This window comes from Electrona antarctica (assembly GCF_951216825.1).
Source record: "Electrona antarctica genome assembly, chromosome: 8".
Classification (NCBI taxonomy): Eukaryota; Metazoa; Chordata; class Actinopteri; order Myctophiformes; family Myctophidae; genus Electrona; species Electrona antarctica.
In genome coordinates this window covers 39,379,694-39,398,428 of record NC_136789.1, presented here as the reverse complement: position 1 = coordinate 39,398,428, position 18,735 = coordinate 39,379,694, and the positions used below count along the sequence as shown (strand labels likewise).

The following is an 18,735-nucleotide window of genomic DNA, read 5'->3' as shown; positions in this document are numbered from 1 at the left end:
GGACAGCAAAGCACAGGGAACTGGAGATGTTATAAACCCCAGGAGTGTGTGTGTGTGTGTGTGTGTGTGTGTGTGTGTGTGTGTGTGTGTGTGTGTGTGTGTGTGTGTGTGTGTGTGTGTGTGTGTGTGTGTGTGTGTGTGTGTGTGTGTGTGTGTGTGTGTGTGTGTGTGTGTGTGTGTGTGTGTGTGTGTGTGTGTGTGTGTGTGTGTGTGTGTGTGTGTGTGTGTGTGTGTGTGTGTGTGTGGATTTTTCCAAGTCGACTTGTCAGACAGTGAAGTTGAGTCGATTTATCGTTTTGTATGAGGGGGGGGGGTGCGCGCGCTCAAATACGGAGCATGTCAAACAAAGCACTGCGCACACACACAGTGGCCTCTCCAATATGACACAGTGTATGTATCATCTATATGGCAAAGCGCTGATTATCAAAACATAAAACTATAATAGTAAATACTAAACGGTGTGTGCTTCGCACACAATATAGAAGACATAGGTCTATATATTATCATCACAGCAGCCAGCACTAGCAGCAGTTTGGCACATCATCAGAATACAATCTGCATTACCTTCCACGTGAACCTTCTCCTCCTCCTCGATAACGTTACGTTCTCATGTTAGTTTGTTACTTATTTTCTGAGCCATGCAAATAAACAACAACCCGCACTGACCGGAGACGGAGAGGTTCATATGATGTGCCCCGCGCGTAAAGCTAAACCAGATTGTGTCAGCACGGATGTAGCCTCGGAAAGCCAGACGTTTTATTTCCAGCATGGTGAGGGGGATTGGAGCAGGGTAAATATATATGAAGTTTTGCCCAAGGTCTTGTGTTTATATTCCTTTTGGCTTACATATGTTATTGTCGCAACAACAACACGTTGGTCTGAGAGAGGGGGCCTACCTGAGCGAGGGGGCTTCTGACGGCGTCGCTTACTCTCTTCCCCTCTGTCAGTGACTGAGGAGGAAGCGACGCGCAGCCGTCGGGAACCCCCCCAAGCCGAATAACCCCCCCCCAACCGACCGAGGGAAAATCAACTGCTACAGACGACCAAAAACACTAGCGGGGATTCCTGTGCTGCGTTATATCTTTCAACAGAAGCAACAGCTGTAGCCTACCTATAGTCTGTCTCGTACGGAGCCCTGCAAGCTTCGGGCCCTGTTGTTATTTTCGGGCCCAGCTGTTATTTTGCATGGCTGTCGTACATATGTAAAACACATTTTCTAATATTACTCCTTCAGATTTTATCCAAATTTCACGCAAATCGGTACACATGCTCTCCATAGTCATGTGATCAAGACGGGTTTGTTTGATTTCTCATAATCCACCCTGATTGGCAAAGATTGGCTTCTAAACCTTTCAGGAGTAGCCCGCTTTGTACCCGTTTTGTACAAATCGCCACAACTCCTCAACGCAGCGTCCGATTGCGGTGAAACTGTGCATGCATATTCCCACTAGGCTGAGGAAGAAATGCCACTTGACAGTTTTCAAATCAGCCTTGTGGTGGCGCTACAACAGGCCAAGCCGCGGCACACTCTCTCTCTCACACACACACACACACACACACACACACACACACACACACACACACACACACACACACACACACACACACACACAAAACACGTTTATATTACTCCTAAACAATTTGCCAAACATCACACACACTCCTATCCTCCTGGTGGAGACTTGTTCTAGTTTCACTTGATTCACCAAAAACAGCAGATCTCCAAGCTTGTGGGCTTGTAGATCTGCAGATAGTCTATTTTTGAGGGGCCCCTCCTATACACAGGTTTAATGTTTGTCTTTAATTCAATGTTTGTTTTGTAAACGCATTGACAATGAAGGGAAAATGTACAATATTGTCTCTTTATTGTTAATGTCGTTTAATGTTTGTTACATCACCATTACATCACCTAATCAACATGAGTTAGACTTTAATATATTAGCAGCCCTCACTTCATACAGGTGTGATTTTTGGAGAACGTTCCCCTCCCCAGAATAGGGATGCTGAGGGTCCACAGGGTTTAACAAAAGATGCATTTTAAGCTTTAAACATAATATTATCATGATAATATTGCAATTTTTGCCACAATAATCATTTCATTTTCATATGGTCTCATCCCCACTGTGTTTGTAGAACCAACCCCACCGGCCATACCATGGGACCTAGGCCCCTCCAAGTTGTCGGATCCTGTCCTGCTGCTCATGTCTAAGGCAAGTATAGGGATCTGGGGTTAAAATGTTTTTATGTGGAGATATAAGTTGAGTAATTTTAAATCGATGCATTCAAATATTTTTAGGATGTCGAAGTGCAATGCATCAAGCACACCTTCAAAGCCAATGACTACTATCACAAGATATGGGGAAATAGGGCAAGATACCTGGTGCTCCAGTTTAAATGCAAGAACACGGCCCACTCAGCGTGGGAGAAGCGGCAGGAATTGGGGTCAAAAGAAGGTTTCATCAAGGTAAGTCTGTCTGCCTGCCTGACTGCCTTGAAGTGTGTTTGTCAGCCTGGCTGCAGGCCTGCCTTGAAGTCTGTCTGCCTGCCTGCCTGTCTGTCTGTCTGTCTGTCTGTCTGTCTGTCTGTCTGTCTGTCTGTCTGTCTGTCTGTCTGTCTGTCTGCCTGCCTTGAAGTCTGTCTGCCTGCCTGCCTTGAAGTCTGTCTGTCTGCCTGCCTGCCTTGAAGTCTGTCTGTCTGCCTGCCTGCCTTGAAGTCTGTCTGTCTGCCTGCCTGCCTTGAAGTCTGTTTGTCTGCCTGCCTGCCTTGAAGTCTGTCTGTCTGCCTGCCTGCCTTGAAGTCTGTCTGTCTGCCTGCCTGCCTTGAAGTCTGTCTGTCTGCCTGCCTTGAAGTCTGTCTGTCTGCCTGCCTGCCTTGAAGTCTGTCTGCCTGCCTGCCTGCCTTGAAGTCTGTCTGCCTGCCTGCCTGCCTTGAAGTCTGTCTGTCTACCTGCCTGCCTGCCTTGAAGTCTGTCTGTCTGCCTGCCTTGAAGTCTGTCTGTCTGCCTGCCTTGAAGTCTGTCTGCCTGCCTGCCTGCCTTGAAGTCTGTCTGCCTGCCTGCCTGCCTGCCTTGAAGTCTGTCTGTCTGCCTGCCTGCCTGCCTGCCTGCCTGCCTGCCTTGAAGTATGTCTGTCTGTCTGTCTATCTGCCTGCCTTGAAGTCTGTCTGTCTGTCTGTCTGCCTGCCTGCCTGCCTTGAAGTCTGTCTGTCTGTCTGCCTGCCTGCCTTGAAGTCTGTCTGTCTGCCTGCCTGCCTTGAAGTCTGTCTGTCTGCCTGCCTGCCTTGAAGTCTGTCTGTCTGCCTGCCTGCCTTGAAGTCTGTCTGCCTGCCTGCCTGCCTTGAAGTCTGTCTGCCTGCCTGCCTGCCTTGAAGTCTGTCTGTCTACCTGCCTGCCTGCCTTGAAGTCTGTCTGTCTGCCTGCCTTGAAGTCTGTCTGTCTGCCTGCCTGCCTGCCTTGAAGTCTGTCTGCCTGCCTGCCTGCCTTGAAGTCTGTCTGCCTGCCTGCCTGCCTGCCTTGAAGTCTGTCTGTCTGTCTGTCTGCCTGCCTGCCTGCCTGCCTGCCTGCCTGCCTTGAAGTATGTCTGTCTGTCTGTCTATCTGCCTGCCTTGAAGTCTGTCTGTCTGTCTGTCTGCCTGCCTGCCTGCCTTGAAGTCTGTCTGTCTGTCTGTCTGTCTGCCTGCCTTGAAGTCTGCCTGCCTGCCTGCCTGCCTGCCTTGAAGTATGTCTGTCTGTCTGTCTGTCTATCTGCCTGCCTTGAAGTCTGTCTGTCTGTCTGTCTGCCTGCCTGCCTTGAAGTCTGTCTGTCTGCCTGCCTTGAAGTCTGTCTGTCTGTCTGTCTGCCTGCCTGCCTGCCTTGAAGTCTGTCTGCCTGCCTGCCTGCCTTGAAGTCTGTCTGTCTACCTGCCTGCCTGCCTTGAAGTCTGTCTGTCTGCCTGCCTTGAAGTCTGTCTGTCTGCCTGCCTGCCTGCCTTGAAGTCTGTCTGCCTGCCTGCCTGCCTTGAAGTCTGTCTGCCTGCCTGCCTGCCTTGAAGTCTGTCTGTCTGTCTGTCTGCCTGCCTGCCTGCCTGCCTGCCTGCCTGCCTGCCTTGAAGTATGTCTGTCTGTCTGTCTGTCTATCTGCCTGCCTTGAAGTCTGTCTGTCTGTCTGTCTGCCTGCCTGCCTGCCTTGAAGTCTGTCTGTCTGTCTGTCTGCCTGCCTTGAAGTCTGTCTGTCTGTCTGTCTGTCTGTCTGTCTGCCTGCCTGCCTGCCTGCCTTGAAGTCTGTCTGTCTGTCTATCTGCCTGCCTTGAAGTCTGTCTGTCTGCCTGCCTGCCTGCCTTGAAGTCTGTCTGTCTGTCTGTCTGCCTGCCTTGAAGTCTGTCTGTACCCGCCTGCCTGCCTTGTAGTCTGTCTGCCTGCCTGTCTGCCTTGAAGCCTGTCTGCCTGCCTGCCCGACTGCCTGCCTTGAAGTCTGTCTGTCTGCCTAGAAGTCTTTCTGTCTGCCTGCCTTGAAGTATGTCTGTCGTTCTGCCTGCAGAACGAACATGGTGAATTAGAATGGGGGAGTATCTGCAAGGACGATGTCCCAATTGAAAAAGAAACAACATTCTTCATGAGTGAGGTACTGTTCAGTCCGGTACTGGTCTTTCTGTCTTGAAGTCTATCTGTCTGTCATGAAGTCTGTCTGTCTTGAAGTCTTTCTTGTCCGTCTTGTCTGTCCATCTTTAAGTCTGTCTGTCTGCAGGACAACAGCTAACAGCAAACATTAGCAGTGTTAAAGATGGAGTGGCGTGATTTTTTTCCCATCCTAAAACATGATCATTGGGTATTATTATTAAGGAGGAAGAACTTTTCTCAGCAGGAAACCGGTGGATTGTGCAGTCCAGGTAGGGAATGAGGCATTTCACCAGGTGAAAGGAGTATAAGTATCTCGGGGTCTTTTTCACGAGTGAGGGAAGGTCGGAGAAGGAGATCAGCTGGAGAATCGGAAATGCAAGGGCGGTATTGCAGTCGCTGTACTGCACTGTTGTGACTAAAAGAGTTGAGCCAGAAGGCAAAGCTCTCTGTCTACTGAACAATCTTCGTTCCTACTCTCACCGATGGTCATGAAGTGTGGGTCATGACCGAAAGAATAAGGTTGCAAATACAAGCGGCCGAAATGAGAAGAATAAATGTGTATTGTGTAATAATTTCAGAAATGGCTGCACACCTTTGCTTCTTATGCATTTCCCCAAAGTTCCCTCTGACAGCTGTAGAGTACACACAGTCCTTACAGCTGACTGTCCAGGACAACACCAAGGTTCCTGGCTGTTGGGACAGACGTTACCAGGGAGTTGTCTACTGAAATAGTTAGCTCCCGTATAGGGCAGGACTTAGCTGGGAAAAAGAGAAGCTCAGTCTTGTCTGGGTTCAGCTTGAGGTGGTTGAGGACATCCAATCCTCCCGTTTGGACTATTGTAACGGTCTCTACGCCATGCTAAACCACTCATCTCTATCCCGACTTCAATTGGTTCAAAACACTGCAGCTAGAATTCTCACAAATACCAACCGTAGGGCCCACATAACTCCTGTATTGGCCTCATTGCACTGGCTTCCAATTAAGACCAGAATTGATTTTAAAATTATTTTAACAACCTACAAAGCATTACACGGGCTGGCCCCTTCATATATTCGTGACCTACTGCCCCCAAAATCGAATGTAAGACCCCTTAGGTCCTCTGATAAATACCTACTGAAGATACCTGGGACTAAACTAAAAACAAAGGGCGACCGGGCTTTCGCAGTGGTTGCTCCTACTCTTTGGAATGCCCTGCCCCTCATGTTAAAAAATGCTGAGTCAGTAGACTCCTTTAAGAGAAAGCTAAAGACACATTTTTTCCGTATTTATTTTTCCCATGTAGTTCTTACCTGACTTATTTTTACATATGTTTTTGTGATTCTGCCTCTATTTTACTATCTTACATGCCTATGTTTTGAGATTTGACCTTGTTTATTGGTTTCGTTAAAATTCTTTATTGTCTTTTTTACTTTATTGTGCTATGTTTTCCTGTTTGGTTTTAACTTGTTGATTGCTTGTTCTGTGTTCTGTTCAGCACCTTGTGACTTTGTCTTGAAAGGTGCTTTACAAATAAAATGTACTTACTTACTTACACTGTGAGATGTCAGCCAGGCATGCAGTGATGCGCTCTTCCACTTTAGTTGGCAGAGGGGGGGAAGGATAGAAACAGTTGTGTGTCATCGGCATAGCAGTGATAGGATATATTGTGAGCAGAGACGATAGTGCAGAGGTTAGTGGTTATCAAGGACAAGGCATTCAACGTGGGGAGCTTGGATAATTATAGACATTGCTCTAGCCAGCGTATTGTCCAAGGTCCTTGAAAGGATTTTATTAGATAGATTAAGTTTTACTTTCAGCGCCCTTGGCGACGATCTTTGTCAATTGAAGCCTAATTTTGATACTGACGCTTAACGCCATTGCCGACGGCCTTCGGCAATTGCGTTTTTATCGCACGTTCGATTGCTCGAGCCAAAATGCTACTCACGTTAACCGGTTAGCTAGCTGTGTTAGCACAGCACTGGATCGCCCATCTTAGATCGTCGTCGCCATAATAATCCATTCTATCCATTTCTTTCAATCGCCTGTATCTCCTATTCCTTGTCCCAGATGGCATTTTGGTCAAAACAGCGTTTCTTTGACGGCACAGATCTGACGATCTGGAGCTCTGCAGAGCTCCGGTCTGGATTCACATTGTAAACAAGGCCGGCCCAGCTCTGTGTAACTTCCTAACTTAGGACTACTGCTAGTGAAGCGGAAATGGCGGCTTTTCAAAATAATAGCTCAAATTAAATAAATGCTGGCGTGAATTAGATCCTAATTTTTCAATAAATGTTTGAAAAAGTTTGGGTTTAAGGCTAAACATGGTACTGACCTGCATACCTGAGGGAAAGGGGGGTGCCTGACAGCATCATTGCGAATGCAATGAGCCCTTAGTATGGAAGCCAGGCAGAACATGTCTGTTTGTGTGTCACGGTGTGACACCACCCGCCACTAACGTGTGCGCAGTTAGCTGTCTAATGTGTGTGTGTGTCAGACTGCCACAAAACAGTGCTTCGTTCTCTAACTTGTGTGTGTGTGTGTGTGTGTGTGTGTGTGTGTGTGTGTGTGTAGTTGTGTGTGATGCTGAGTCCTCATGACAACTGGACCATCCACCAGTGGGTCTGGCCATTTGTTCGCCATCTCCATGATGACCAGGAGCTGAACATCTGGTGCCTGCTAGAACAAAAGGGTCAAAAGGGTCTTTTTCCATGTAAGAGGCCTCATTAAGTTGTGATGATTAAAAAAAAGAAAAAATATATATGTATCCACCTCTAGCAAAATGGTCCTCATCTTGCCTAGAATGAAAAGGCAGATTTTTTTTTGTGTGATTTTCGTTTTTTTCATATTAGCACAGTTTGAATGTTGAAGGATTTCATTCCAACAGATTTTTTTATATTGATTTGGGTAAATTAAATGTATACATTTATAAGTCAAAGTAGGCTTTGGTAATTGTCTCCACCAGGCCGAAGGCATGGGGAGAGAGTATGTTTTGCACTCCGTCCGTCCGTGTGTGTGTCCGTCCTTCCTTCCGTCCGTTACCAGCTAATCTCCGGCACCGTTAACCCGGTCGATGCCAAACTTTGCACACACACTCCCTGGATGCCAACGATGAACCTCTGCCCCACATTTTCCAGAATGGCCTGTTATAGCGCCACCATGAGGCAGCTTTTCACATTTTTGCACACTCCTAGAGGCCAAGGACAAACCTTTGACCTGCATTTTCCGCATCTGCCTTTTATAGCGCCACCAGGAGGCCGACTTTTGTAAAACACATTTTTTTTGAACAAAATGCCTCAAATCATCCAATTGCCATCAAAGGCGTATGAAGAAATGGCAACCTTTTCACATTGGCCTATTATAGCGCCACCAGGAGGCCACAACCTGACCTGCCCTGGTGGAGACCTGTGCCCCAAGGGGCACTTTTTCTAATTACCATTATTATGGCCACTTGCATGTTGTATTTTCAAAGTTGCTACAGAGGCTGCATTCTTCCCTTGACAGCTACATGTGGGGGTGGTTTGGGTGATTAGTGAGTCATTATGGGTGGAGTTAAGTACCTATTGACACACCCACTTCTAGCCAGCTCTAGGTGTTGAAATGTTGTGAATATTCAAAGGGGCTTTTCTCAGCTTTGGGTAAAACGGCACAATCATTTTAAAATGGTCATATCTCCTTTCATATCATATGAAAGCTTACATTCTGTACTTTAATAATCTGTAAAAAAACTAAAAATTACTCTGGTCGAGTTGAGGGCCTTTCTGCTAGAGGCGGTCATATATATATATATATATATATATATTTAAAAAAAATTGTTCCCACCTCAGCTGCTGCTGGACTATGTTAAACTTCATCAACTTGTGTTTTCCCACAGTGGTTCCGATGTTTGACGGTCAGCTCCATTACCGGAGGAATGAAACAGCCAAGCCTGAAAACTCGACTGTTGAGAAACCTACGGTAAGGACTGTATATCGATGGTTATAGCTGGGTTTGGATTCTGCTCTGCTTCGCCACAGGGGTACCAATAAAAGTACGTTAGTCAAGGTCACTAGTTAACACCATGGAAGCCCGGGGCGGAGATCTCCGTCAAGTTCAAGTTCATGGTCAAGTGCCCGGGACGGAGATTGATGATATCAATCAGTTCAGAGTTCCGGGTCGGCTCGCCAGGTCTGGGTACCATCCGGTACCAGAACCATCCATGCAAGGGAATCCTTTCAGGATACAAAAAACCTGAACTGAAAGGCCAGGTGTCCAAATCAGTCTGTTTCAAAATCACTGTTGTACAATATCAAATAAAATATCAATTCATGAGTAAAGAACCTGATTTGATCAGGATCAAGTTCTTTATACACGTTTCTCACTAAACAAATCAATTTCTAGCATTGTTACGGCCCTTTAAACTTGGCTCAACCAAGGGCTAACATAAAAGGACACAAAGTCAGATCAAAAGTTTACAAAGATATTACACATTTATTTAAAATCCTGCATTGCAAAACAGGGACTGATGGACACCCAAAATAATACTTACGACCAGCCCATCTGAAACTTAACTAATAACAGCAACAAAAAGGGAACACAACTGTTCAGTTTGGGTGTTTGGGAGACAATGAGCTGCTGGCCACAGGTCCACTTATATAGCCTTCAACTAATCAAGAACAGCTGACTAAGGGTGTGGCAGCCAGAACTCTCAGGTGATTGACAGGTGAGGCACTTTAGACCAGCAGAGGTCAGCAAAGCCACAGGCACTACAACAGAACAAAGTGGCTCATAAAACCTCAATTTTTTCACTTAAAAAAGCGTACTATACTTTCCCATGTCCGTATAGGTCCAAAGTTCACATGTAGATGTTTTTGTGCATTTTGATCAAAGATCCTGGGAGGAGATGTATTTTAATTTATTTTCATATAATTCAAAATGGCGGGTGATCTAGAGGTCAGAGGTCAAAAGTAACAGCACGGAACTTGTTCGGCATGAGGAGACGCATATGTGTGTCGAGGTTTCATTGCCGACGGTCAAACGGTTCATGAGCTATGCGTGGTCAAAGTTTGCATTTTCAATATAGCGCCACCCTTTGGCCAATGGTTGTGGGCTTCGCATCCTCACCGTTTGGCATGGCCCTCTACCATATCTCCAGCCAGAACTGCTATTTTTGGCGGAAGAAAAGAAACTACAAATCCAATAAAGGACCAAGTCCTTTCAGGTCTGCTTGGAAAAAATCACAGAGCCCGAGGCTCGGCCCGGCCCGACTAATTATCGTGCATTTTGGGCCGGTTCCTTTGGGTCGGGTTCGGGCAGATATTGAGAACTCTAAAGTGTATACACATCCTTACTTAGATAGATATTCCACTGTTAGGTTCTTAAGCTTACGTAGGATTCATGATGACTATTTTTATGTTTTGATGTTTTTTTTGTTCTTGCTTACTGTAAATTGCTCTGGATTAAGAGCGTCTGCTAAATGCCTAAATTGTAGAACCAAAAACGAACTCTGCTGTGGCTACTGCATGGCTAAGTTACCATCTCAGCCTCTGGATATGTGGACTTCTACTTCTGCTAAACCTGGAACCTGGATGTCATCAAACTATGAATAAGTTATGTTCCAGGGCTTTTCTAACAGGCGGTGACATCCTTCAAAAAACAGTGGCTGCGTCTGAATTCATTCCCTATGCCCCATACTACTACTTTCCATCATTTTGTAATAGTGTCCGAATGTATAGTCAGCATTTTTGCACCCTAATGTAGTCTACTGAAGTATCCCACAATGGGAATCGGGATTGTAGGGAGCATCGCATGGTCACTAGACGAGTGGATCTACCCCATAATGCATTGCGCAGGCTCGCTCTTCAGCGCACATGCACGTGTATGTGTACGTGCACTGTATCTCCATGCATGCGATCCAAAAGTTGGCAAAAGTTGAAAAGTTGAATCGGCGAAAGAAAACTACATACTACTGTACTGTCATGGATGTAGACAGAGTCGAACCCAAGTGCAGAGTAAGGGCCGATTCATACTCCTATTTTACTGCTGTTTCGGCGCTGTAGTGCCGAAATGATTTCGGCTCGTCAAAAATATTCAGTAGCACCGAAGAGCCGACTTTAGGACGGTACCCGCCCCCCCGAACCTAACAACAAACAAGAATAGATGTTAAGTATTTAGTAAAGAATAAGGCAGATCTTACACTGAAGTAGTAGCCAGGAATCAGGCAATAGGGCATGCAAACCTCGCACCTTTGCTATGCTAGGGGGTGCGCCATTTTGATTGTGATGAGTCACTACTACTATACCTGGCTTAACGGATAGGCATACAGTGGTGGAAAAAGTACTCAATTGTTTTACTTAAGTAAAAGTACCAGTACTGCAATTTAGAACTACTCTGATACAAGTAAAAGTACGGAATTGAAAATGTACTTGAGTAAAAGTACAACAATATCGGCATCAAAATGTACTTAAAGTACTAAAAGTAAAAGTACTTATATTGCAGGGCCAGCAGACCACCATGGCCCATCACCATTACTTTTTTTAACCGATATTGATAACATCCTGCTTCTCAAGACCGATACCAATAACTGATAATAAATTCAAATATATATATATATATATAAAAGATTATAAAGATATAGGCTATTTGTAAATGTATATTAATCTGTGTAGTATTAGCACACCTGAAGGTAACAAATACTAGTAGTGGGCAAAGATGGATTTAACATAGCTTTGACTTAACAAAATACAGTATAATTTAATTATCATGACTATTAAAACAAAACCCAGAATAGTTCATGAACATATTTATTTTTTCAAGTCCTATGACACTGTTTCCCCCCAAGCAGAACTAAAAGCCTATGGGTGCTTTGTCACAATAAAATGGACAATAATAAATCCCATGTTGGCGAACTGAAAGAGCTCTAGCACTGTGCGCTAAACACTCAAACACCAACTTTATACACTTTTGTATTTCATATTGTATCACCCAGCGCATGGCGGTAGGAGAGGAATTAATTTGCGTTGAATATATTTATTGATTGATAATCATTATCGGCTAATGGGCTATTTTATGAAATTTTCGAGAATAACCTATTTTATCACAAAGGCTAAATACTAGTGATCGACCGATATGGTTTTTGGCCGATATATCCGATCACCGATTAGTGGACAATCAAAAAGCCCGATAGCCGATATTATGAGCCGATATGACAGTTTTACAGTAACATAAATTCCAACACAAGAATTCCTTTAAATTAATTGGAGAATATTTAAGTGCAAGAAGCACCAACATCGTTTCAGTAACACTTCCCCCCTCCATCAAATGCAGCTTTTTTTTTTTTATTCAAGTGCAAACATGTACTGTAGCAGCATATGGAACATAGTGCTGGGGGGGGGGGGGGGGGGGGGGGGGGGGGGTAGGTTAAGTGTGTGTGTGTGTGTGTGTGTGTGTGTGTGTGTGTGTGTGTGTGTGTGTGTGTGTGTGTGTGTGTGTGTGTGTGTGTGTGTGTGTGTGTGTGTGTGTGTGTGTGTGTGTGTGTGTGTGTGTGTGTGTGTGTGTGTGTGTGTGTGTGTGTGTGTGTGTGTGTGTGTGTGTGTGTGTGTGTGTGTGTGTGTGTGTGTGTGTGTGTCCAGAACCGCCCCAAAAAGGCCTCTGGACCCATGCCCAGCGTCCATATATGGAGCTGTTCTGACCTCACAGCACTCCATATTTGGACATGCCTGACACAGAAGACAGAACTCCACAAGCTGGCTGCATATACTCCCTATTTGGCCATGCCTTACAAAGAACTCCATATATGGGCATAAAAGGGAGACGGACATAATATCTGGGTGGGGCATTCATTTCCAACTTGCATCGTTCCAAGTAGGTCAGTGCCCAATGGGCTGTAGGCTGTAGAGGCCCTACGGGCACCGTTCTAGTTTATCAAAATTGGTGATCTACAAGCACACAGCACATTGCAGCATGACATGTTGAGAGCTTGTAGATCTGCTGCCCAAACTCTCCAAAGCCATGTGACCGTGTTGTTTTTACTCCACCACTGAAATTTGCCACTTTCAAGATCACTGGCCACTTTTTTAATGCATGTAGAATTTGTTTTTACCATCATTTTATAGCAATAAAAGACTATGTCTCAAAACACTGGCCAACAGTAAAATTATTGGCAACTAAATGAATATGAATTAGAGATTGCTCTGGGTGGGGTTTCTGCTCTATATGTAAAGTGTCTTGAGACAACTTTGTGATTTGACACTTTAATAAAATTCATTTGATCTACAAGCTCAACGCGGATGTTGCGTTCCTTGTAGATTGGCTATTTTTGGCTTATTTCCCCCAGGCCAGAATAGGCATAGCGGCAGTTCATGTGGTTAATGCTTTTGAGTTTTTATTGGATCCCCATATAGGGAACTAGTGTCCGAAATTGTCACTTCTATTGTCCACTACATATAAAGGGAGTACTGTCGGAAATCATCACTATTATCGTCCAGTAAGTCTGGATCCCCATATGGGGAGTAGGGAGTAGAGAAACGACCATATGCATTAGGACGCAGCCAGTAGGCCTATGTGACTGGAGTTTGAACTTTGACTTGCCTAGTTGTTACACCTGTTGTTATTCTGCTTTGACAATTTGTATATTCTTAAAAAGTTTGTTCGTTCAACCCATTTTTCCTCCAACTTTCATCTCTCCTCTTCGCTACTCCTCTACTCCTCTTGTCTCTAGCTCAAGAGCATGAGGATTACCCCAGGAGACTACATAGATGAAGCCAATTTGAGCCAGGGAGACTTTGACCTCACCTGGAATATTCCAGCATACGTTCTAGAGGAAAATACTTGGGTCGTCAATGATCTGGCGAGGTTCATGGGACAGCAAGGTAATGAACAAAACGATTCACTCTGGATTTATTGGGCTTATCTGAACGTTTCAGCACCACTGAATTAACTAGAAAATGTTGTCATTCTGTTTTATTCGCTATTTGTCATATGAAGAAGCATAAAGTCTCTTTCTGGTGGAAACCTCATATGTCGACTTATTACTTTTCAGGAGTCGAATAAAAAAATCTGGTCTCACCCAAACACGGTGAAATAGCACGGATTGACATTTCCATACATACACGCCTAGAAACAAAAAATCCTTACATATCCTCCCCATAGACAGTGATGGAGTCCCTACCGAACTTGAGCCACGAGAGCCACCACCAAGCAAGCTAAAACGAGCGAGTTTCCGTGGCGAGCGTTGCGCAGTTCGGTAAAGCCGACTCAGCCCCGTCCGAGTTGTAACCCAATAGCACAGAATCATAAATACCGGTATTGTCAAACCCAAGTTCAAACTCACCCAAAAAAACACAAAGTTTTAGGGATTTCTGCCCGGCAGCAACGTTTGTTATTCTAAAAATCACACCTGTGTGAAGTGAGGAGCGCTCTTATCATCGTACATCATGACGTAAGATAGACACTGTCTATTTGCTCAGACACTGCGGTAAAATTGTCCATTCATTGTCAATTGGAATTTCATGTTTGTGTAGGACAAAGTTTGTGAACACGGGGGGAAAAAAAGCGATTGTGTAACCCATTTTTTCACCGGGTGTCAATTGCCTAAGGTGTAATCCTGGGCGCTACTCTCTCTCTGCCAATTGGTAAGAGCCCCGAATTGAGCTCATGCTTCCTTCAATGCATGAGGACATTGAGGAGTGAGCAGGCCGCAAGCCTGTTACGATTATCAGGCTGTCCCAGTGGATTGTGGAGGCCATTCAGTTGGCCTACTCCAGTAAAGGCGTTTTGCCACCGTTGGGTTTGAGAGCGCACTCTACCCGGGGTGTAGCGGCATCCTGGGCACTCTATAAGGGTATTTCGGTGCAGGATGTGTACGGCGGCGATCTGGTCGTCGCCTTCGACCTTTGCTAGGTTTTACAATTTACGACGACAACATACGTTGAAGTACATGGTTCCTGCCAGACAGCAACGATATATGTCTACACTCTGCACGTCCTAGACTCTTCGCCCTTCTGACTTCCAAACTGTCGAATGAACTCCCCAAAGCAGTTAGAACTGCAGACTCACTCCCAATCGTCCACCGTAATCTGAATAATAACTAGAACTGCACTCTGTCGAGTGCCAACTTGCGTGTTGCACACAACCTACTAGTGCGCAAGCAGAGCGTGCAAGTACCCTCAAAATCATTTGATGGGTAAAAGGAATCTTTTTAGTTGATGTAATTAAGATAACTTTCAAGTTGGGATGGTACTAGTACACAAGTAGGCTATGTATGACCTAGTCGTGTGTAATCATCCTTAACCTTTTAAGCTAAAATAATTAAGACCGGGGACTTAAAATCGTTGTTTTAATTGATGGCCTTCATGCCCTGGCACTCAGCCTTTGTGCCCTCAAAACGTTGACCACACTAAAGGCCAAGTGGCTTTTTTCTTTCTTTTTTTTGTCTCTGATTAATGTACTGTTAAACTGATAACTATGCTGAGTATCTCAAATGCTGTGCTGTGAGTAGGATGGGCACTTATAAGCTTTTAAGCTTCAGCCCATGCCTTTTGATCACCTTCACGGAGCTGTTTCTTTTTTGCTGATGTAAACTCTGTACTCTGCACTAAACTAAACCTTAAAACTAAACCTTAAACCTTGCCCCTAAAAGGATGAAATTCCAGGCCTGGATGTTGATGGTGACGTAATTACGATATGTTTCAATATTGGTTGGGTAACAGGTAACCAATGTTCCCCAAACGTCCCACGCAGAACACAAGATATATTTGTGTATTGTAGTTGTGTTACCATTTGCCAAGTGGTTTGATTCTTTTGCGTTACTTTGCCTTAATTAATGATTATATCTGGTTTCAGTATTCAATTATGATATATTTTCTCTATTATAAGGTTATTTTTGCAGTCAGTTTGTATTGGCGGTGGGGATGGGGGGGGGGGGGGGGGGCGGGGGTCGCGCGACATGGCCAAAGCATTTCCGGGTGTCCCCAGTCAAAAAGGTTGAGAACCCCTGGCCTAATCCATAGTATAATGTATAATAATATAACCATCCCGTGGCGCGCGCTGCCTGCATGCCTCGGGATGCCCACCCATAGAAGGCAGGCAGAGACGGCCACAACTTTGTTGTAGTCTGGAAGTGTCATTCCAAAGCCCGATAGGGTTGCGTGCTCTATAGTCTAGGTTCTTTTATGTCTATATGTTGTGTTTCCCAAAAAAGGACATAGTGCCCGATTGGCTGCCATGCAGCCAATTAGGCAGCAGACAGGCTTCTGTGTGCGGCCTAGAGGGCATGTGCGCATGTGCGGCACTACAAGTCTTACACTAAACCTGTTTGAGAAATCCGGCCAATGTCTGTATGTATGTGTATGTAATCTGAAACCTATCTTAATTACATCTGAAACCTATCTTAATTACATCACCATCAACAGCCAGTTATAACCCGACATTGAAACATATCTTAAGTTATCTTATGTAAGTTATCTCATATCTTGTGTTTTGTAAACGCCATTGACAATGAAGGGAACATTTACATCATAATGTGCCATTTACGTCATATTGTTTGTTTGCACAGTTTGTTTTACATCACCATTACATCACCGAATCAACATGAGTAGACTTAATGTAGCTTTGTCTGTATGTTTGTGTACCTGTGTACGTGTACGTGTCCGTGCACAGGTGAGCATGGTTACCATGGTCACTGACATTACGTCAGACCACAGCTGATCAGGCTATATAAGACTTTGCACCACTCAGTTCACACGGGTGTGATTTTTATTTTATATTCTACTGTTTAGACTGATGATAGGTTCTTAGTTTACCTGGTTTACCTATGATCCTAGATTACTATCTCTATGCATGACTGTGGGTAGTGTGCTTCTGACTGTGGCTCTTGTTGTTGAGGGGCCCTCCTTTACAGGTTTAGTGTTTGTCTTGTCCAGCCAAACATTAAAAATGCCATTGACAATGGACAGAGTTTAATGTTTGTTTTGTCTCCAACACAAACATTGAATGCCATTAACACCCCGAACGTCTAGGGTTATTTAATCCATTAAATCAGCACCCAGTGATTTATAGCAGCGAAGCACATTTAGCGACGCACCAGGTGCTATCCCGAATGTAGCTGAAGTAGCTTGATGTAGCCAAAACACTCCCGAGGCGATCGACAACAACGGGAAGTATGATTAATTCTAACGCGACTAGCGACGGGACCGTGATGGGCCGTCTAACACATAATCTTTGGACGGAATGATTTAGATCAAGAGTTATTCACGTTTTAAGATTTTTGGTCTCATCTGCTAAAATGGGGGGGAACATTTTCGATGACGTCCCACCGGGAAATAACATTGAATGTTGCGCAACAGACACTCCCAGCCTGTGGAGTGAGATCGGTTTTGATATCAATAAATCTCTGTCCTTTTTATCAATCTCCGTTCTGAGCATCGGGCGTTACTAATTGATTGAACGGAGAACTCCGTCCTTGCCGCTCGGGGTGTTAACAATGAACAGAGTTTGTTTTGTCTGTCACTGAGCAAATCGGCATATGCATGACAGAGTAAACCCTCGGCCAATAAGGGACCACGATTCTTATAAATTGCTATTTGTTAAATTTATGTCATATGTGATGTTGGTAAAGCGCCCCTCACTTCACACGGGTGTGATCTTGTTCATCTACAGAGGCTGTTGACACCTTCATCAGATTCCTGGGCATGACGCCGGTAGAGAATACGGAAGAGGTCCAGGTGGAAAAAAATCCCCCAAAGGCAGAACCTCACAACCTGCTTCTGAGTGGTGGGTATTTGCATATAGATCACAGTTCTCACACAACTGATTTCAGTCATTTGGATTCCATACGATCAGTACCAGTCAGCATGTTGCGCAAATTTGATCAGTACATATGTCATAGTACATATGTATAGCATAGTATAGTATATATGTATAGTTTATATGTATAGTTTCATTATATAGATATTCCACTGTTACGTTATTAGCTTACGCATGTTTCATGATAAATGCTTTTTATATATGTGATGTATTCCCATGCTTTTTTTGTTCTTGCTTAATGTAAATCGCTCTGGATTAAGAGCGTCTGCTAAATGCCTAAATTGTACAATCATTTTAACAGCTTTTTCCATATTTGTTATTATTGGCTATTCAATAGCAGATGTACAAGCTCTCAACACTTCACTTTGTGCCACTCTTGTGCCACTCGTTTGAGAACGGCTGCTCATCTCTACTAGTGTTAATTTGGTTGACTAAGACTAAAAGACTAAGATTTTGATATTTAGTCAACGTATTTCAGATGACTGAAATGGGACTAAAACTAAATGGTGTGTTATTCTAAAGTCTAAGAATAAATCCGAATTTGCTGTCAAAATGAACACTGATTTCTACCTCAACTGCAGGTGCTTTTGCAGCACGTTATTTTGTCCTGATAAAAGCCAAATTCACTTGGGAGGAAGATGGTCACAAGATTGATTGGTCGATGAGGTCCAGTAACTTTCACTTCAGAGAGTCCTGGAGTGTACTGTCAAACACTGCAGATAAGTACAAAGACTACATCGAGTGGGATCAACCCAGATTCGCCAAATATACGGGTGTTCTACCCGTTCTGACCCCCGTACCCAGCTCCGGTGACACACTGCCTGGGCCAAGTGGTGGAAACAGCTTCCGGAATGGCAACAACAGGGGAGGAGGAGGGCAGAAACAGCTTCAGCCACACCTTTGATCACTGAAGAAAACCCCACCCAAGTTCTATCACACCTGCTCTGGACTGTTACCATTTTGTTTTTGTTGGCGATCAGCGATGGACTTTGCCGTACACACTGTGGCCACTGTTGGTGCTTCTGAATAATCTGACGAATCCAATGGAGCCACCATTTTAGAAGCCCCGTAGGAGGAGCGCTCGAAACTCAGGCAGAGTTGTGTAATTGTTATGATGACTTGAAAATGGTGGAATGGTGAGTTGTGCTGGAAATGTTTGTATTCTGCAAACTGTTAATAAATACTTCATTAATCAATCTATCAATTCTATGTTATGATGGACCTCACACATTGATCCATTTAAACTTCGAGAGCCGAACCCGTCATCTGACGGGTTAAGATTCTCGACCACAGAGAGGCAAACCCGTGAACTGGCGAGTTGTCTGTGTTCTGTTAGATTTAGTAAGGTCCACGAGGTCCAGTGAGGTCCTATGCTGCAGTG

General features: G+C 44.6%; 1 protein-coding gene across 1 annotated transcript; it reads left to right on the top strand.

Annotated features, from left to right (window-relative positions):
• The first annotated feature begins 2,363 nt into the window (after window positions 1-2,363).
• On the top strand, window positions 2,364-18,531 carry LOC306927579 (uncharacterized protein). The gene is made up of 7 exons (XM_079507374.1): window positions 2,364-2,464; window positions 4,515-4,598; window positions 7,146-7,284; window positions 8,446-8,528; window positions 13,270-13,420; window positions 17,208-17,321; window positions 17,936-18,531. The coding sequence occupies exons 2-7, from the start codon at window positions 4,590-4,592 to the stop codon at window positions 18,256-18,258; spliced, it is 819 nt and encodes a 272-aa protein (XP_079363500.1). The 5' UTR covers window positions 2,364-2,464; window positions 4,515-4,589; the 3' UTR covers window positions 18,259-18,531.
• The last annotated feature ends 204 nt before the right edge of the window (window positions 18,532-18,735 follow it).

Bases quoted from the DNA above. Each gene is read 5' to 3' on its own strand.
- LOC306927579 (XM_079507374.1), top strand. The intron at 13,421-17,207 runs GTAATGAACAAA...GTTCATCTACAG, and splicing joins GAGGTTCATGGGACAGCAAG to AGGCTGTTGACACCTTCATC. The intron at 17,322-17,935 runs GTGGGTATTTGC...CCTCAACTGCAG, and splicing joins TCACAACCTGCTTCTGAGTG to GTGCTTTTGCAGCACGTTAT.